Source organism: Hylobates moloch, unplaced genomic scaffold (genome assembly GCF_009828535.3).
Source record: "Hylobates moloch isolate HMO894 unplaced genomic scaffold, HMol_V3 SCAFFOLD_7, whole genome shotgun sequence".
Classification (NCBI taxonomy): domain Eukaryota; kingdom Metazoa; phylum Chordata; class Mammalia; order Primates; family Hylobatidae; genus Hylobates; species Hylobates moloch.
Genome location: NW_026652282.1, coordinates 58,655,084 through 58,676,901, shown reverse-complemented (window position 1 = coordinate 58,676,901; position 21,818 = coordinate 58,655,084). Strand labels below are relative to the sequence as shown.

Sequence of the window (21,818 nt, the reverse complement as noted above, 5' to 3'; positions counted from 1 at the left end):
TTGACAAACTTGACAAAAACAAGAAATGGGGAAAGGATTCCCTATTTAATAAATGGTGCTGGGAAAACTGGCTAGCCATATGTAGAAAGCTGCAACTGGATTCCTTCCTTACACCTTATACAAATATTAATTCAAGATGGATTAAAGACTTACGTGTTAGACCTAAAACCATAAAAACCCTAGAAGAAAACTTAGGCAATACCATTCAGGACATAGGCATGGGCAAGGACTTCACGACTAAAACACCAACAGCAATGGCAACAAAAGCCAAAATTGACAAATGGGATCTAATTAAACTAAAGAGCTTCTGCACAGCAAAAGAAACTACCATCAGAGTGAACAGGCAACCTACAGAATGGGAGAATATTTTTGCAATCTACCCATCTGACAAAGAGCTAATATCCAGAATCTACAAAAAACTTAAATTTACAAGAAAAAATCAAACAACTTTTTGCCCATCAAAAAGTGGGCAAATGATATGAACAGACACTTTCAAAAGAAGAAATTCATGCAGCCAACAGACACACGAAAAAATGCTCATCATCACTGGCCATCAGAGAAATGCAAATCAAAACCACAATGAGAACTATCTCACACCAGTTAGAATGGCAATCGTTAAGAAGTCAGGAAACAACAGGTGCTGGAGAGGATGTGGAGAAATAGGAACACTTTTACACTGTTGGTAGGAATGTAAACCAGTTCAATCATTGTGGAAGACAGTGTGGCAATTCCTCAAGGATCTAGAACTAGAAATACCATTTGACCCAGCCATCCCATTACTGGGTATATACTCAAAGGATTATAAATCATGCTGCTATAAAGATACATGCACACGTATGTTTATTGCGGCACTATTCACAATAGCAAAGACTTGGAACCAACCCAAATGTCCATCAATGATAGACTGGATTAAGAAAATGTGGCACATATATCAACTCATGGAATACTATGCAGCCATAAAAAAGGATGAGTTCATGTCCTTTGTAGGGACATGTATGAAGCTGGAAACCATCATTCTGAGCAAACTATCACAAGGACAGAAAAGCAAACACCACATGTTCTCACTCATAGGTGGGAATTGATCAATGAGAACACCTGGACACAAGGTGGGGAACATCACATACTGGGGCCTGTCGTGGGGTGGGGGGCTAGGGGAGGGATAGCATTAGAAGAAATACCTAATGTAAATAATGAGTTAATGGGTGCAGCACACCAACATGGCACATGTATACATATGTAACAAACCTGCACGTTGTGCACATGTACCCTAGAAAAAAAAAAAAGATACAAAATTATAGCCAGATAGGAGAAGTAAGTTCTAGTGTTCTATAGCACCGTAGAATGACTATAGTTAATAATACAATACACAGTTTCAAACAGCTAGAAGGATATTGCACATTCTCAATACAAAGAAATGATAAACATTTGAGATGGTGGATGTGCTAATTACCCTGATCCGATAACTATAAATTATATGTATGGAAATATAATTATGTGCCCTCAAGAATATGTACAATAGCTGTCAATTTAAAAAATTCAAAAACTGTATCATTGAATCCTTAAGACACAAAGTCAATTTACTTATATAACAAACTAAAAAATTTTCTTGTGCTGTTTTTCAAAAATCATAGCTTTTATGACTTCATATAACTATATCTAAAATAAGTGTATGATATGTTTTTGTAGTCTAACAAAATTTGCACTGAATTCCAAAAAATAAAAATAAAACATAAAAAAATAAAGCTGGGCCAAAGAAATGAAGTCACTTCACCAAAGAAAATATACAGATGGGGCTTGGCACCATGGCTTTGGGAGGCTGAGGTGGGAGGATCACTTGAAGCCAGGAGTTCGAGACCAACCTGGCCAACATCATGAAACCCTGTCTCTATTAAAAATACAAAAATTAGCCGGGCATGGTGTTGCGTGCCTGTAATCCCTGCTACTCAGGAGGCTGAGGCACAATAATTGCTTGAACCCAGGAAGCAGAGGTTGCAGTGAGCAAAGATAACAAGAAGAAGAGGAAAGAAGAAGGAAGAAGGAAGAAGAAAGAAGAAGGAAGAAGGGAGAAAGAAGGGAGGAGGAGACATAGATGGCACATGAAAAGATGCCCAACATCATTAGCCATTAGAAAAACACAATGTATTTGAGGAAATAATTTTAAGACCGAGAGCAAGAAAATGTTTTTAATTTAAAAAAAGAAAAATGTCAAGTAAAATCACAATAGAAGAACAGCTAAAATTTTAAAAAGTGGTAATAGTGAATGCTGCAGAGAAACTGGATCACATACATTGCTGGTGAGAATGTAAAATGGTACAGACACTCCAAAAGTGTGGCACAATCTTTCTGTAGTTCATAAGCTTATGATGACGTAAGTGTGATGACACTGGGTTTTCATGTTCATGTGTGAGATGTGCCTCCCTCAAGCCTTATTACAATGCCAGTACATTTTTTTCCACATCTGATGTGGAAAAAAAAATGAAATAGTGCAGTTTCTTGTAAAACTAAACATATACCATTATATTCTTGGGCATTTATCCCAGAGAAATGAAAAATTAAACTCATCCAAAACCCTGTCTATGATTGCTCACAGCAGCTTTACTCATAATGGCAAGATAGTGAAAATCTGAATGTCCTTCAATGAGTAAATGTTTGAACAAACGCTGGTACAACCACACAATGGAACACTCAACAATTTAAAAAATGAACTACTGATACAACAATTTAGATGGACCTCAAGGGAATTATGCTTTGCGAAAAAAGTCAATCTCAAATAGTTACATATTATACTATTCCATTTATATAACATGCTCAAATGTCAAAACTATAGAGATGGAGAACAGATAAGTGGAACAGGAACAGTGGTGGGTGTGGTGGTGGGCGTGTGTGTGTGAGGGGTGCAGATACAAAGAACAGGGAGTTCCTTTATGGTAACAGTTCTAAGTCTTGATTGTGGTGGTGGTTACAGGAACATATATATGGCACGAAATTGCACACACTTATGCACAAATGAATAGATTTTTTAAATGGTGAAAACTAAGTTTTGTAATTTATTTAAAAGTAATGTACCAATATAAATTTCCTGGTTTTGATATTGAAGTACAGCTATGTAAGATATCGCCATTGAAGGAAGCTGAGTGAGAAGCCCACAGGACTCTGTACTATTTCTTGCAACTTCCTGAATCTATAATTATCTCAAAATAAAAAGGATCAGAATCTATTCATGAGCAAAAAAGAGCAAATTACAGAATAAAACAAAAACTTGAAAAACCTACATGTCATTTTCTTTTTGACTGCTCTTGCAGAACAGGGCTACCCTACAGGCAGTGTGCTGAGAGGAGCGTAATAAGTAAACACGTTTTGTCTAAGCATAGAAAAAAGTACCTAAGACTATAGATCAAGCTGTTATCTCTGGGGAAATGAAAATATGGGAGACAGGAGTGGGAGGGCAGGCAGAGGCTTTAACTTTTAATTATATATATTTCTAGATTATTTGATCTTTTTATAAGAGGTTTTGCTTTTTTGTTTTTTAAAAGGTCTACCTGACAGGAATGTAGATGATAGGTTAGAAGGAGATAAATATAAAGGCTGGGACATTCACCAGGCAACTAGGCAAAATATAGTATGAACTTTAGTGACATACTGGATGTTGGAACTTATTCAAAGTAAAGAATAAAAAACAGAGTTTCCTAGACGTAGCTACTGGGTAATGTTAATGCCCCATTAAACCCAGATTGGAAATTGTAAATGAGTGATTCAAGTAAAGAAGGAGAGAGGGAGAAAGTTGGAATAAGAAGGATAGGGGAAACAATAATACATTCAGCTTGAGGTATGTTTTAAGTTCCATTGAGACATCCAAGAGGAAATGTTTGGCAAGTGGCTTTGTCTACAATAGAGTCATCAGGAAAGAGGTGACAACTGAAGTTACAGAAGTGGGCAGAACATTCAGCAAAGGAGATTAAAAAGGAATAGTTTAAGAGGTGGGAGGAAAATAAGGGCTTTTTTATTTTTGGAGTCTTGCTCTGTCACCCAGGCTGAAGCGCAGTGTCATGATCTTGGCTCACTGCAACCTCTGCCTCCCAGGTTCAAGTGATTCTCCTGCCTCAGCCTCCCAAGAATGCTGAGTGCATTCTCATGCCACGTGCCACCACGCCTGGCTAATTTTTTTGTATTTTTAGTGAAGACGGGGTTTCACTATGTTGGCCGGGCTGGTCTCGAACTCCTGACCTCAGGTGATCCACCCACCTCAGCCTCCCCCAGCCAGAGCTAAAAATTGTCATGGAACGCTGGGTGCGGTGGCTCACGCCTGTAATCCCAGCACTTTGGGAGGCCGAGGCGGGCGGATCACGAGGTCAGGAGATCAAGACCATCCTGGCTAACAAGGTGAAACCCCGTCTCTACTACAAAATACAAAAAAAATTAGCCGGGCGTGGTAGCGGGCGCCTGCAGTCCCAGCTACTTGAGAGGCTAAGGCAGGAGAATGGCATGAACCCAGGAGGCGGAGCTTGCAGTGAGCTGTGATCGCGCCACTGCACTCCAGCCAGGGTGACAGAGCGAGACTCTGTCTCAAAAAAAAAAAAAAAAAAAATTGTCATGGAAGCCAATCACAATACAGTTGTGAGGAAAGAATGGTCAATGATGTCAAATACTAGGGTGAGGTCAAGATAAGGACAGAAGTGCCTACTATATCTGACAATTATGTGATCCTGTTTACTTGGTAGACTGGACAGGGTGGAAGCCAGCTTAAAGCTAAGCGAGGCATTACTGGAAGACAAAGAAAATAATGCAAGACGTTACATATTCATAAAAGAAGTCTGGCTGTCATAAAAAAGAATGAAACTCTGATACATGCTACAACATGGATGAACCTTGAAAATATGGTAAGTAAAACAAACCAGACACAAAAGAATATTGTATATAATGTATGATTTACTTATATGACATACCTAGAATAGGCAATTTCATAGAGATAGAAACTAGAATAGAGGTTACCAGGAGCTGGGAAGAAGGGGAGTTACCATGTAAGGGGTATAGAGTTTCTGTTTGGAATAATAAAAAAGTTCTGGAAATACCCAGTGGTAATGGTTGCACTACACTGTGATTGAACTTAATGCCACTGATTTGTACACTTAAAAATAGTTAAAATGACGGCTGGGCACGGTGGCTCATACCTGTAATCCCAGCACTTTGGAAGGCTGAGGGGAGGTGGATCACCTGAGGTCAGGAGTTTGAGACCAACCTGGCCAACATGGTGAAACCCCGTCTCTACCAAAAATACAAAAATTAGCCGGGCGTGGTGGTGCACGCCTGTAATCCCAGCTACTCCTGGAGGCTGAGGCAGGAGAAATGCTTGAACCCAGGAAGCGGAGGTTGCAGTGAACCAAGATCGCGCCACTGCACTCCAGCCTAGGAAACAGAATGAGACTCCGTCTCAAAAAAAAAAAAAAAAAAAAAAAAATAGTTAAAATGACAAATTTTTATATTATGTATATTTTACCATAATAAAAAAGTCTGTATGGAAAGAGAAAGAGACAAGATGGCAGCAAGAGACTTAAGCAGGATTGGGGGAAGTTTTTCTTCTCTTCAATGACATGAAGGACTTAACTTTCATATGGAAATATTTCTTTTTTCTTTTTCTTTTTCTTTTTTTGAGACAGAGTCTCATTCTGTCGCCCAGGCTGGGGTACAGTGGCATGATCTCAGCTCCAGGTGCGTGCCACCAGTCCTGGCTAATTTTTGTATTTTTAGTAGAGATGGGGTTTCACCATGTTGGCCAGGCTGGTCTTGAACTCCTGGCCTCAAGTGATCCACCCGCCTCGGCCTCCCAAAGTGCTGGAATTACTGTTGTGAGCCACCAAGCCTGGTCAGAAATACTTATACCTTGGGTCCCAATCACTGATGGAAAAAAAAGACCCTTATTATTTATGAGTGGCCAAACTTACAGAGTAGTACCCTTGTAACAAAGACTTAGAAACTAGTATTATGGAAACACTTTAAGCATTATAAACCTATGAACAATACTGAATCATCTATTCATATTCTTCAAATTGAAACCTTTAGACTTAATAACCAGTTAGGAAAAAAAGAGCACAAGCACAATGGCAGCAAAGCTTTTAAGTTTTATATTGAATATCGACAATGAAAAATAAATAAACAAAATAAAAACTTTTAAATTACCTAGGAATAAACTCGACAATGAGAAATTCAAAAGGAACAAAAACTATAAAATTAAATAAATTAAACAAAACATGCCTAGAAACTATATGAAGAAAACTAGAAGCCATTATTGGGGGACATAAAAGAAAATGTGAATAAATGAAGAAACATTAGCTCCCAGGTGGAAAAATGGAGAATTATAAAGACATACAGTTTCTCCAAATTAATCTACAAATTCAATAAGGTCTCAATCATGTTTATTTATTCGAGGACAAGGCAGAATCTAACGAAAATGACCTTAGAGTTTATTTAGGATAATTAGGCAAGCACAGCCAAGGAATTTAAAATTTTAAAGCCTTTGTGATAAAACAATTATATTATCTGGTGATAATAGCACCAGACTAGACAAATAGATCAATGAAGCAGAATAGAAAGCTCTCAAATAGGTTCAAGAATATGTAAGAATTTAGTATATTATAAAGGTAGCATTTTGGCCAGGTGCATTGGCTTATACCTGTAATCCCAGCACTTAAGGAGGCTGAGGCGGTTGGACCATTTGAGCCCAGGAGTCCGAAACCAGCCTGGGCAACATGGTGAAACCCCATCTCTACAAAAAACACAAAAATTAGGCCAGGCATGGTGGCTCATGCCTGTAAGCACTTTGGGAGGCCAAGGCAGGTGATAGAGACCATCCTGCCTAACATGGTGAAACCCCGTCTCCACTAAAAATACAAACAATTAGCCGGGCGTGGTGTCAGGCGCCTGTAGTCCCAGCTACTCAGGAGGCTGAGGCAGGAGAATGGCATGAAACTGGGAGGTGGAGCTTGCAGTGAGCCGAGATCGTGCCACTGCACTCCAGCCTGGGTGACAGAGCGAGACTCTGTCTCAAAAAAAAAAAAAAAAATTAAAAAAAAATTAGCTGGGCTTGGTGATGTGTGCCTATAGTCTCAGCTACTTGGGAGGCTGAGGTGGGAGGATAGCTTGAGCCCAGGAGGTGGAGGCTGCAATGATCCATGATCACGCTACTGCACTCCAGCCTGGGAAACAGAACAAGACCTTGTTTCCAAAAAAAAAAAAAAAAAAGAGGTAGCATTTCAATTAGTAGAAAAGGTTAGACTGTTCCATATATGGGACTTGGGCACTTTGGCTAGTCATTTGGGAAAGAAAGTTAAATATTTACCTTCTACCATCATCACTGGCCATCAGAGAAATGCAAATCAAAACCACAGTGAGATACCATCTCACACCAGTTAGAATGGCCATCATTAAAAAATCAGGAAACAACAGGTGCTGGAGACGATGTGGAGAAATAGGAACACTTTTACACTGTTGGTGGGACTGTAAACTAGTTCAACCATTGTGGAAGTCAGTGTGGCGATTCCTCAGGGATCTAGAACTAGAAATACCATTTGACCCAGCCATCCCATTACTGGGTATATACCTGTAAGGAGTATAAATCATGCTGCTATAAAAGACACATGCACACGTATGTTTATTGGGTGCACTATTCTATAGCAAAGACTTGGAATAACCCAAATGTCCAACAACGATAGACTGGATTAAGAAAATGTGCGCCATATACACCATGGAATACTAATACTAGCCATAAAAAATGATGAGTTCGTGTCCTTTGGGTGGACATGGATGAAACTGTAAAACATCATTCTCAGTAAACCATACGCAAGGACAAAAAACCAAACAATCGCACAGATGTTCTCTCACTCATAGGTAGGGAGTTGAGAGACAATGAGAACTCATGGACACAGAGGGAGGGGGAACATCACATTCCGGGTACTGTTGTGGGGTGGGGGGTGGGGGGGGCGGGGACAGCATTAGGAGATATACCTAATGCTAAATGACGAGCTAATGGGTGCAGGAAATCAACATGGCACATGGATACATATGTAACAAACCTGCACATTGTGCACATGTACCCTAAAACCTAAAGTATAATAAAAAAAAAAAAAGATTTTATTCTAAAAAGTAGATAAACATTTAAATACTTAAAATACTGTATGTATTAAAAGAAAATATGGTTTGCTATCTTGGGGGTAGGGAAGATCTTTTGAACAGTTATAATACCAAAGATAAGAATCATACAGGAAAAGACTGATAAATACAAATGTACGCATATGAAGTTTCCGTATGTCAGAAATACCATAAAACTAAACATTAAAAGACTTTCTGGGCATGACAGAATAAATGCTATTGGATTAGTCCTCCTACTATAACCAGAAAACTAGAAAAAAAAAAAAACAAATGAAACAACTGTTTTCAGACACTGAGCAACTAATAGTGTAAGATTGTGTGATCCTTGTGAGAAGGAAAGGGAAATGAAGTGAGCCCTACAATTGTCCCTGGCTTTCTGCTGAAGGCAAGCCAATTATAGCAGTCTTCCTGAGCTGTGGAGACATAATTGGAGTCTGAGGAGGTTAAGACAGCTGGAAATTGCAAGGCACAACTGGAGAAGAGGGTGCTCCACAGAAAAATAACACAATCTGCAAGGGCTCCCTTTAGTCTTTGGCTGAATAACTACTAAGCTGCACAGTACAGGATGAGACTCCAGAATGTCAGGCAAAGGTCCTATAACCTGAACAACTATCAGAGCCCACAAAAGGTTGGGAGATACTCAAAAGTTGGAGACAAGGGGAGATTTCTCAGTTTTTCTTTGTAAATTTACATCTAGATTGTGGGGTCCAACTGAGCATTCTAAAACTTCGGGCTCTCAGGTTTCATGACACATGTTCTACCTATGTCCATCCCAAAGATGGCTTCTTACTGGAGTTGATTTTAGTTTTAAGAGCACTAGAGGAGAAACTTGCTATGAAATCTTTGGGAAAGAGGAATCTCATCATGACTAGCTCAGCATCACCTATTGGTTCAGACTATGTAGCTCATTTCAGATGAGATCAGGCACATTTAGGGTGATACAGCCACAGATTATGCAGCTCATTTCAAATTTAACTAAACATTAAGTAGTAAGGCCTCTGCCAATTTTGTTAAGTCTGGCAAAAAGTTTGGGTTGTATTTTTCAGAAGGGACTTATCTGTATGACTCTCTCCTTTAACTGTTGTGGCCCTTTTGGGACTGGTGCAAATAACTCCAACCACTTAAAGTTGTGGACTTCCCTGATTATTAACGTTCTTTTCAAATGCTATTTAAACATGAACAGAGGTTCTGAGACTGATCTAGTACTTGCGTGGCAGCTGGAAGGTACAATGGCTTAACTCTATAATTAGCGTACAGTCCACTGTCATCACTTAAGGACAAGACTAATTCCTCTGATACGTGCTGCTTATGTCCAGATGTGTTTTATATGGAGTGTTACTTATCTTCTGGTTTTTGCCTAATGACCCTAATCTTAGTGCTAAGTATTCTGGCTATATACAATATAGTTCATGGGCTAAATATGTGACTAATAAAGGGTAAGCCAATGAAGTCAGTGTAAAATGTTATAGAAACATGCTCATATGCAGTTTGCGTGAAGGATCTGAATATAAAGAGTCAAAATAATGTTAACTAGAGATACTATTCTACTAATTTAGATTAACTTTAATACTAACAATAAAATTTTACGAAATAAAAATTTTAAAGTAGAGAATAAAGTCCACATGGACTTTGTTACTATTTTTAGTTTTTGTTTTTTGAGACAGGGTCTCTGTCAACCAAGCTGGAGTGCAGTGGCACAATCATCAGTGCAGCCTTGAACTCCTGGGCTCCACAACAGGCACACACCACCATGCCCAGCTAATGTTTAAAATTTTTTTTAGAGACAGGGTCTCTTGCCAGGGCTGATCTTGAACTTCTGGCCTCAAGAGATCCTCCTGCCTTGGCCTCCCAAAGCATTAGGATTACAGGAGTGAGCCGCTGCACCTAGCCTGGACTTTGTTACTATTAATTAAAAACAGAGGCAGGATCATATTTGGCTGAAGCAACAACGTTTTAAAACAGAAATATTATTTCGTGTATATCACCTGACAGTAGGAAATATTTCATGTGCCTTTCACTCCTCAATGTCTTTATGTTGTCTTTCTAGATGTCACCATTTCATATCACATGGCGCCACTAACCCTTATAGCCCTATTCAGAAGTTTCCTATTCTCTCATCCACTGGTTAAGGAGGGGGGAAAGTCAGCCTTCTAGGCTGTCCACTGCTACTACCCAGACATTATTTACTTCTTCTTGGGGAGAAAAAAAAATCTCTCCTACTCTAAGGCCTTTTTTTTACTATGCCAGAGGTTGAAGACGTGGAGCCAGATTTGGCCTGCAGATAGAAGTTTTTATTTGGCCAATGGAGTAAAAAAATATTTAAACTATTAGCAAATACGTAAAAATTTGAGAAATGTCACATAAAAAGTCCAGGTTTTCAGCTTCTCTTGAAAAATTATCTAGCAACACTGGATACTCATTTCCTTAGGACAACAATCAGAAGAAGGACATGCTGCTTTAGATGGAATATGCACTCTTCTAGTTTAGCACAATCCCACCTAGCCCACCTTAGTCATTTACATTACTTGCCTGGCCCCTGCAGGACATTTGAGTTTGAAATCTATGTTCTTCACCTTTAGTCACCATTGTTAACTGATTCTCAGTCACAAAGACTTACGCACCTGGCACAATCATTCTCTCGGCTCCAAATCTCTCCCATCATAGTGAGTTACTTTATTGTTCACATGTACAACCTATCCAAATCCCTGCAAATCTTTGTACCAATAGTTTGTACCTTTGCTCCAGCCAAACACATCCATAGCTATACCCCGTATGCTATCTACTGAAAACTGCTTCACCTCTGGAACTTTCAACTCCAAATATTCTACTTTCTTATCACAGCCTTGTATCTGTCCAGTTTTTTCATTCTCTTTGTCTTACTCCAAGAAAACTGCCAGGCCCATTAATTTCTCTCTCTCAACATATTAAGCCTCTCCTGGCATTACCTTAATGCATAATCAGCCCCATGTTTTAAAAACTAAGGTAATGCAGAAGAATATACCAAAATAAGCTATGGGATCATTGTTGTATAACTTCCTGAATCAGCAATTTTACTTGAAGACTGGAGAGGGGATATAAAGTAATTTGGTAAGAAATTTGGAGCAAGTTAAAGTACAGATAAGCCTAACGGAAAATTTGCATAAATTTTTAAGATAAAACACAAATTGCCAAAGAAATTTCAAGCTTTTGTGGAGTTGCTCTGAGATATTCCCCCAAACTGGAGACTATATAGTCACAATCCTCTGCAATAAAGCATCACTAAAGAGTGACAAGGTTTGAGATGCCCGAACTTCAATAATTTTTTTTTTTTGCTAATACCCTCAATTCCCAATCTTTCCAGCACATCCACAAAACAAAATCTCAATCCTGAATCAATTTTATCATCTGCCTTCTCACTTGCCTAACTTGATTTGATGAGCACCGACAAAAATTACAGAACTGTGCCAATTGATACTGCCAAAAAAAAAGTCTCCATCTTCAGCTGGACCTTCAAAAGCTGCTCAACAGCGTTCTTCTGAAATGTCCCTAATCAGCTCCTTTTCCAATTTCCCACAAGAATAATTCGCTTATTGATATTTTTCTTCAAATTCCTTCTCCCACTTTAATCTCAGCAAAAAATATGGCTTCCTACTTTACAGAGAAATAAGATGTTACTTAGGCAGAAACTTTCTCAATGTCTATCTTCCCACCTCCATAGGCATTTCATATCCTTAATTTTCTTCTCTTTGACCTATACAAAGGTCTCCTCTGTCCAACTGCCTTCATCTCCTCAACATATTGTCTACTTCCTTCCTCCCTTCACAGGCAACTCTCAAACTCTACTTTCTTGCTTCCCATTCATTCATAACCCTTACAGTCTGGCTTTTTATTCTACCACTTCAATGAAATAACTCTTCTAATAACCATCCTCTTTGGTCTTCTCTGTAACACCTGACCTGTTGGTAATTTTCCCTCTTTGAAATCCTCTTCTCTTGGTTTGCAGTATATTATTCTCTCCTAGTTTTTCTTCTTTCATTCTGGCCACTCCTTCATATTCTTTTTTTTTTTTTTTTTTTTTTTGAGACGGAGTCTCACTCTGTCGCCAGGCTGGAGTGCAGCGGTGCAATCTCGGCTCACTGCAACCTCTGCCTCCCGGGTTCAAGTGATTCTCCTGCCTCGGCCTCCGGAGTAGCTGGGATTACCGGCACATGCCACCATGCCCAACTAATTTTTTGTATTTTTAATAGAGACAGGGTTTCACTATGTTGGCCAGGATGGTCTTGATCTCTTGACCTCATGATCCACCCGCCTTGGCCTCCCAAAGTGCTGGGATCACAGGCGTGAGCCACCATGCCGGGCCTCACCTGTTATCTTAAATACTGGAATTTGTCAGGTCTGTTCTTATCACACATCCTCTAAACTAAACGGTGACTCTTACGTTTTTTGGGGTCACACACTTTGATAATCTGATAAAATCTATGGTCTTTCTACTCAGTAAAATATACAATCATATTTTACATACAACATCAGAGGGTTCAAGGAATGTACCCTACTCCCTATTTGAGCTCATCTACTTATATTTTTACATGCTGATAATCTGAAAAGTAACCACATTTATAGTATAAATTCTCTTCTGAGGCCAGGTGGAAAAGCTCACGCCTATAATCCCAGCACTTTGGGAGGCCGAGGGAGGTGGAGCATTTGAGGTCAGGAGTTTGAGACCAGCCTGGCCAACATGGTGAAACCCGGTCTCTACTAAAAATACAAAAATTAGCTGGGTGTGGTGACATGTGCCTGTAATCCCAGCTACTTGGGAGGCTGAGGCAGGCAAATCACTTGAACCTGGGAGGCGAAGGTTGCCATGGGCCGAGATCGCACCACTGCACTCCAGCGTGGGTGACAGAGCAAGACTATGTCTCAAAAAAAAAAAAAAAAAAATGTTCTGAGCTTTGCACCTGTATACAGCTAACTACCTATTAAAAGTCTTCACTTAGATGTCCTACCCCAATACAACATAGCAAGTCGAACTCTGCTATCTTTTCTCCAAACTACTCTTCCTGTATTTCCCATATTAGTCAATGGCACCACCTGTTGCCCAAGTCAGAATTTTGGAGGTCATTTGATTTATTCATCCTTCCAAAAATGGAAATTTCTCTTAATTGCAAAAGTATTATGTGCTCACTAAAAAATTCAAATACCTAAGTACAAACAAGTATAAAGTAAAAACCATTCTCCGTCTCTCCCTTTGGTAATTCAATTCCATGGCAACAACTGAGCTAAATAGTGACTGACACCTAGATGGGATACCTGCTCTCCAGTTCATTGGCCCCCACAACATAGCCCATTTGACTTATTTATATTACTTGTCCATAGAATCCAAATTTGTGACCCCCCTTTCTAAATATACTGTTGAGTAACATGGTTCTCAATAATGCAACCTGAGTATCTTTTCATATGAGCATATACAAATACACCTAATTTATTAGCTAAGTCTATCATTTTGATAGCTTAGCAGTATTTCATCATATAGATGTGTCTTTTTTTTTTTTTTTTTTGTGTGTGAGACAGAGTCTCGCTCTGTCGTCCAGGCTGGAGTGCAGTAGCGCGATCTCGGCTCACGGCAAGCTCCACCTCGGGTTCCTCCCGCCATTCTCCTGCCTCAGCCTCCAGAGTAGCTGGGACTACAGGCGCCCGCCACCACGCCCGGCTAATTTTTTATATTTTTAGTAGAGACGGGGTTTCTTCACCTGTGTTAGCTAGGATGATCTCAATCTCCAGACCTCGTGATCCGCCCACCTCAGCCTCCCAAAGTGCTGGGATTACAGGCGTGAACCACCATGCCCGGCCTAGATATGCCATTTTTTAAACAATTTCCTATTGTTGGATATTTAGAATGTTCCATGTTTTTGCAATTACAAGCAATGCTGCAAAGAACATTTGTACATGTACCTTTATAAACTTGTGTGGAGTAGTCCCTAGAAGTGAAGTTGCTTAGCCAAGGGAAATGAACATTTATAGTCCTCTAAAATGTTTGTACTAATTTATGTTTCCACCAAGAGCATGAGTGCTTGATACCATCTTAAAATCTCCATCCTTTACCCGTGCCCCCAACTTCTAACCATTTATGAAATATCAATTCTACCTCCTAAGTATCTCTATACCCCATCTTCATTTTTTTACTCTTATTGATACTGACCTTAGTTCAGGCCGTCAGTATTTTTAACTGGGAATGCTGTCAATAGTTTCTTTACTGGTCTCTATCTTATTCTCCTCCAATCCATTCTTCAGATAGGTTTCAGAATGATACATTCAGGTACTAGTACCTGATATGTCCCTTTCTCCTTCTAAAGGTTTGGTGTAACATACTAGGCCTTTCATGATTTGGCCCCTCTACCTTTAAAATCTCGTATCTCACTACCAAACGTAATTCCACTATGCATCCTAGTCATATTTAACTACCGGCACTTCCCTATCCAAGGCACCTTCATCTACTTTTGCATTTGTGCTATCTGTCAGGAACTTCTCCCCCACCATTTTCCACTTGACTATTTCCTTGGCACAGCAGGTGCTCAATAAGTAGTCATTATTATCATCATGCTTCAAAACTCAGTTCAAAACTCACTTCCTCTTAGGAGAGTTCCCTGCTTCCTTCTGCTTTTTTTTTGAGACGGAGTCTTGCTCTGTCGCCCAGGCTGGAGTGCAGTGACACAATCTCGGCTCACTGCAAGCTCCGCTTCCCAGGTTCACACCATTCTCCTGCCTCAGCCTCCCGAGTAGCTGGGACTACAGGTGCCTGCCACCACGCCCGGCTAATTTTTTGTATTTTTAGTAGAGACGGGGTTTCACTGTGTTAGCCAGGATGGTTTCGATCTCCTGACCTTGTGATCCGTCCACCTCAGCCTCCCAAAGTGCTGGGATTACAGGCTTGAGCCACTGCGCCTGGCCTCCCTGCTTCCCATATGAGGAAAAACCATGGAAAACATATAAAAGGTGAAAACAAAGACAATCCTAACCCCATGTCACAGAAATAACCACTATTATCACTCTGGTGTGTTTCCTTCCAGCCTTTTTTGTACGTATATACATCTTTTTTAAAAAAGCATGACTGAGATAAAATAAACATCTCTGTGCTCTGCTTTTCTCACTTAACATTGTGAGCATTTTTTGGTCATTAAGTTTTCCAAAAAAGAGCTTTGAATCTGTACCTAATAATTAATTATACAGATGGCACTATAACATCATCCCCTTTATGTCAACTACTCAGGTTAAATAAATCCTTGCTAATATAAAATAACATTATCATGAAACCTTTAACTACATCTCTGATTAGGATTATAATCTTACCACATGCTAAGTACTTACATGTACTATTTTATTTAATCCTCACAACAATCCTCTTGAGGGGGTACTATTATTCTTATTTTACAGATAGGAGAAGCAGAGACTAAGTTATTTGCTCAAAGTCACATTGCTATTAAGTGGTGGGGCCAATGTTCAAATCCAAGTCTACTTAACAATAAAGTCTGTTCACTCAACAATTTATTTTAGTCTCTCAATGTTGCCAAATAGCTTTCCAGAAATCTCACGCAATTTTATAATGCCAACAGCAATACGTGAGAGCACCTGTCTCACTACCGTCTACTAAAAAATTGAGTTGGCCAGGCGCAGTAGCTCACAAGGTCAGAAGTTCGAGACCAGCCTGGCCAAGATGGTGAAACCATGTCTCTACTAAAAATACAAAAATTAGCCAGGCACGGTGGCGGGAGCCTGTAATCTCAGCTACTCGGGAGGCTGAGGCAGGAGAATTGCTTGAACCCGGGAGGCGGAGGGTGCAGTGAGCCAAGATTGCGCCACTGCACTCTAGCCTGGGTGACAGAGCAAGACTCCATCTCAAAAAAAAAAAAAAAAAAATTTGAGCTAATCTAATAGGTTAAAAAAAAAAAAAAAGTATCTCTTTCTTTCAATTGCTTTTTTTTTTTTTTTCTTCTTGAGACTAAGTCTCACTCTATCACCCAGGCTGGAGTGCAGTGGCACTATCTCGGCTCACCGCAACCTCTACCTCCCAGGTTCAAGAAATTCTCATGCCTCAGCCTCCCGAGTAGCTGGGATTACAGGCACCCGCCTCCATGCCCAGCTAATTTTTGTATTTTTAGGAGAGATGGGATTTCACCACCTTGGCCAGGTTGATCTCGAACTCCTGACCTCAGGTGATCTATCTGCCTCGGCCTCCCAAAGTGCTGGGATTACAGGCATGAGCCACCACGCCTGGCCCAATTGCATTTCTTTGATTACTAGTGCAACAGAATATTTATTCATGTTTGTTAGTTATTTAATTTTTGTCTTTTGTGATTTGTCCATCTGCCCTCTGCTTACTTTTTTATTAGTATCTTCTGGGTTTTTCTTACTGTTTTATATAAGCTCCTTGTAAGTCTGCCCTATGTCCTAAGTCAGCCATCACCAGGTCAAGTGCCTTTCTGTAACACTCTTGCTTATCACTTGCTATACATAGTCTTTTTTAGATGTCTGTGAGCTTACCAACACTTCCACTGCCAGAATTCTGGGTGACTAACTTTAGGTGTTTTCATGAAACAATAATGGATAATTGACCCAACAAGGGACCTTTCCACTCTTCAATTTCCCATGTGTAATAAGCAGAGCAAACTGAGAAAGTACATTCTTTCAACCCAAACCAGAATGAACAAAAATGGAAGTCTCATCTCCTTAATGATATATGCATGTTCTAGTTACGTATAGTTCCCTGAACTTGCCCTGTTCTTTCATTCTTCCATGATATTGAACATTGTGTTCTCTGCCCAGAATGCTTATTTCTTCATCAGTCTTTCTGACTGTCCAATCCTTCACCTTTTCTCTCCAATTCTCTGCCCCTTCTGACAAACTTAACAGCCATACTACTTACTGCTAAAAATTACAGGAGAAAAGTCTTATAATCATGCGGATTCTTAGTTGAGAACCTCAGTACGCCAGATAATTCTCTCAAACGTCCTTAGCTCCCTCTTCTATTCGTTTAAGGAATTATAAGAAATTGTTGCTCTGCTTCATTCCTTCAATGTTTTCCCATTTAGGATCAAGTACAAACTCAAGTATAGCACACAAAATCCTCTATGATTTGACTCTTGCCTGCCTCTTGAAACAGTTATTTACCAGTATGTACACTTGAACTGCAACCCCAACACTTTTTTTTTGAGACGGAGTTTCACTCTTGTTGCCCAGGCTGGAGTGCAATGGCGCCATCTCGGCTCCCTGCAACCTCCACCTTCCGGGTTCAAGCGATTCTCCTGCCTCAGCCTCCCGAGTAGCTGGGATCACAGGCATGCGCCACCATGCCCGGCTAATTTTGTATTTTTAGTAGAGACGGGGTTTCTCCATGTTGGTCAGGCTGGTCTCAAACTCCCGACTTCGGGTGATCCGCCGGCCTCGGCCTCCCAAAGTGCTGGGATTACAGGCGTGAGCCACCACACCCAGCCTGTTTCTTAAACCTATCATGCAATTTCAGGCCTCTGTGCCTTTTACATATCGCTGTTCTCTCTACCTAGAACATTTTCTCCTCCACATTCTTTGTCAAGTAAACACCATTGATCTTTCAGAACTCAGCTTAAGAAAACTCTCTTCTGGATGGATGTGGTGACTCATGTAATCCTAACACTTTGGGAGGCCAAGATGGGAGGATGGCTTGAGCCCTGGAGTTCCAGACCAGACTGGGCAACATAGCAAGACCCCCATCTCTATTTACAAAAAAGAAAAAGAAAACCCTCTTCCAGAAAGCTTCCTCTAACCCCACTCTTTTTTCTTTTTTTGAGATGGGGTCTTACTATGTTGCCCAGGCTGGTCTTGCACTCCTGAGCTCAAATGATCCACCCGCCTTGGCCTCCCAAGGTGCTAGGATTACAGGCGTGAGCCACCCCACCCAGCCCCACTCTAATCTAGACATACTGTCCTGTGACACTCTGTACATGCTTATAGCAATAAAATTTAAGTACTATAATTTTTCTTTTCTGTTTCCCCAACTAAACTAACTTGGGGCAGAGACCATATCTAATTTGATATTTATAACATCTATCAGTGCCAGCAAATGTAAGTACTCAATATTTAAAAATTGAGTCATTAAAAACTGAACTATATTAGCTCGTTTATGAAGCCTTCCCTAACTCTCAGGTTATTCCTTGCTCTCGTCTGATGCACTCTGCACATACTTCTATTATAGCCCTTATCAAGCTGCATTTTACTTATTTATTTTAGAGACAGGGTCTTGCTGTTGCCCAGGAGGTAGTGCAGGGGCGTGATCATAGCTCACTGCAGTCTTGAAATCCTGAGTTCCAGTGATCCTCTTGCCTTAGCCTCCCAAATATCTAAGACTTCAGGCACTCACCACCACACCTAGCTAAGCTTTTGTTTATAAGTTTTTTATACAGACAAGGAAGGTCTTGCTATGTGTGCCCAGGCTGGTCTCAAACTCCTGGGCTCAAGTAATCCTCCCACCTCAGCCTACCAAAGTGTTGAGATTACAGGTATCAGCCACCGTGTCTGGTTCCAAGCTGCATTCTAATTGTCTCTTTCTGCCAACTGGATTGTGAATTACTTGAGGACAGTGACTGTCTTTCTTTTTTTTTTTTTTGAGACGGAGTCTTGTTCTGTCGCCCAGGCTGGAGTGCAGTGGCGCAATCTCGGCTCACTGCAAGCTCCGCCTCCCGGGTTCACGCCATTCTCCTGCCTCAGCCTCTCCGAGTAGCTGGGACTACAGGCGCCCGCCACCACGCCCGGCTAATTTTTTGTATTTTTAGTAGAGACGGGGTTTCACCGTGGTCTCGATCTCCTGACCTCATGATCCGCCCGCCTCGGCCTCCCAAAGTGCTGGGATTACAAGCGTGAGCCACCGTGCCCAGCCAGTGACTGTCTTTCTTATCAGTAGATTAAGCAGCTAGCACAGGGCCTGGCATATGTTATTCAATCAACACATGTACTGAGCAAAACTCCATGCACCAAGGAAGCTCACCACAGTCTATAGCTACCCATTTCCCTAAGCTCCATGTAAGGGCCTGGGACATAGGTGAGTTTTCACTTTCCAGGAAAAAGGAGTGATGGCTCAGAGCCCAAATGGATAAAAATCCATTTGATTTTTATTCTCACCTCATTTTTCTGTGTCTTCCAAGATTTCAAAAGTAAGCATATACTACTTTTTCACCATTAATGGCTAATAGCAATCTTTATAGAATATACACACTAAAACATATGCTTGCTTTAAAAAAAAAGACTGGCCAGGAGCGGTGGCTCACGCCTGTAATCCCAGCACTTTGGGAGGCTGAGGCAGGTGGATCACCTGAGGTCAGGAGTTCGAGACCAGCCTAGCCAACATAGTGAAACCCCGTTTCTACTAAAAATACAAAAATTAGCTGGGCGTGGTGGCGGGCACCTGTAATCCCAGCTACTCAGGAGGCTGAGGCAGGAAAATTGCTCGAACCTGGGAGAGGTGGAGGTTGCAGTGAGCCAAGATCGTGCTATTGCACTCCTGCCTGGCCGACAAGAGTGAAACTCCATCTCAAAATAAATAAATAAATAAAAATACTAGGTCACTCAATTGATTCTGCTATCACTGCTCAAGGTTGCTTTATGCACATAAATTTTAATAATACTGGCTAGGCGTGTTGGCTCACGCCTGTAATCCCAGCATTTTGGGAAGCCAAGGTGGGACGACTGCTTGAGCTCAGCCTGGGCAAAATAGTAAAACCCTGCCTCTACCAAAAAAAAAAAAAAAAAGAGCCTGGCACGGTGGCATGTGCCTGGTTCAGTGAACCATGATCACACCACAGCATCCAGCCTGGGTAAGAGAGCAAGATCCTGTCTCAAAAAAAATTTTTTTAATAATGCTAAGTAATGTTAGATGGATAGAAGATGGACGGATTCATGGAAAGAAAATAAAGAGAAATACCCACCATTATACTTAACACTGTTGGCCAGAATAAGGTTTACATCATCTAGAAAGCTCTCCCGACTCTGATACTTGTGCTTGGAGATGTTCTGCGATGAAAAGAATCAGGCACTCAGATACACACACATAGTCACTTGATTACAAATTGGCATTTAGATCAAATCACTCACTCACCTTACGTATGGTTTCTAAATCCATTGGATTGACAATCACTTTGTAATAATCTGGAACAAATTTCTTATTAACTGGGTGATGAAATGGCCAAGACTAGTAAATAGAAAGCATAAGAAATTAAATGGAAACCACTCTTCATACCAGAATTTCACCATCTTTGTTGGGTTACAAATATTCCTAAAAAAAGCTATGGACTCTTTTCCTAGAAAAACACATAATCATACAAAACTTCTGCATATAATGTAAGGGGTTCATAGATTCCTTTAAGGATTTCTATGCCATGATAGGATAAAAACACTTGCTCTATAGTCGTAATTAAAATTCCTTATTCCCTAGTCCCATCCAGAAGTTTTATAGCATTACACACATAGAACACATTCCTATAGTGCAAAAGGAAACTCTGTTGAGAATTCCTGGGGAGGATCACTATAACAATATAAAAACGAAATAAAAGACAACCAACAGTGTCTAATTATCAAAGCATCATTTGCTTAGAAGCACCTCTAAATCAAAAGCCTCACATTCGCTAGCATCCTCTCTCTACAGGGCTATTCAGGAGCATCCATATACTGAATGTCAACAACAGGAAGCAAAAACCTCCCTACATCCAAAGATTCCTGGCCTCTTTGATTTCAATGATAATGTACTCTTAAAAAAAAAAAAATACTGTACCCATATAGCAAAAACGTCAATATTTAAAATCACATACCAGACACAACTGACATACACCACCACTCAGACTCTCTAAAATACACACACGTACACCCTATACATTTTTCCTTTCCCCTGCACGATCCTCACAGTATTTGGCACAGAGACAGCTTACATCTGGAACTGCCATCATTTTCTGGGTGACAATGTTGTCCAGAATGAAAGAAAACGCCACTTGGTCATCATCATCCAGCAAGGGGTTGATAGCTTTCTCTAAGCGAGCTAATTTGTCTTCTTTCTGAAATTAAACAAAGCAAAGCCAAGACAGAGGTTTCCCTAAGGTGTGATCATCATAGAAAAATTAAGGACAATTTGCCAGGCGTGGTGGCTCACGCCTGTAATCCCAGCGCTTTGGGAGGCTGAGGCGGGCAGATCACAAGGTCAAGAGATCAAGACCATCCTGGCTAACACGGTGAAACCCCGTCTCTACTAAAAATACAAAAAAAAAAAAAAAAAAAACCTAGCTGGGCGTGGTGTCGGGCGCCTATAGTCCCAGCTACTCAGGAGGCTGAGGCAGGAGAATGGTGTGAATCTGGGAGGTGGAGCTTGCAGTGAGCTGAGATCGCACCACTGCACTCCAGCCTGGGTGGACAGAGTGAAACTCTATCTCAAAAAAATAAACAAAAAAAATAAATTAAGGATAATTTAAGGTTCAGCTAGCTAGCTATTACCCTTGCCCCAGAAAGTGTAACTTTGAATTGCCTACAGAATGACAAAAGTCAAGATAAATGATATTCTAGGCTGGGCACAGTGGCTCACACACCTGTAATCCCAGCAATCTGGGAGGCCGAGCAGGTGGATCACATGAGGCCAGGAACTTGAGACCAGCCTGGCCAACATGGCAAAACCCCATCTCTACTAAGAATAC

The 21,818-nt window shown here is 40.6% G+C and overlaps 1 protein-coding gene and 1 pseudogene across 1 annotated transcript; one reads left to right on the top strand and one right to left on the bottom strand.

The window, feature by feature from the left end:
- Positions 1-974: 974 nt before the first annotated feature.
- On the bottom strand, positions 975-21,208 carry LOC116811780 (transcription initiation factor TFIID subunit 1-like). Its single transcript, XM_032757157.2, has 4 exons — positions 21,066-21,208; positions 20,240-20,332; positions 20,070-20,154; positions 975-1,267 (listed from the first exon to the last, which is right to left on the bottom strand). The coding sequence occupies exons 1-4, from the start codon at positions 21,081-21,083 to the stop codon at positions 1,179-1,181; spliced, it is 285 nt and encodes a 94-aa protein (XP_032613048.2). The 5' UTR covers positions 21,084-21,208; the 3' UTR covers positions 975-1,178.
- Positions 2,338-2,464, top strand: LOC116812385 (small nucleolar RNA U13; annotated as a pseudogene).
- Positions 21,209-21,818: the final 610 nt, after the last annotated feature.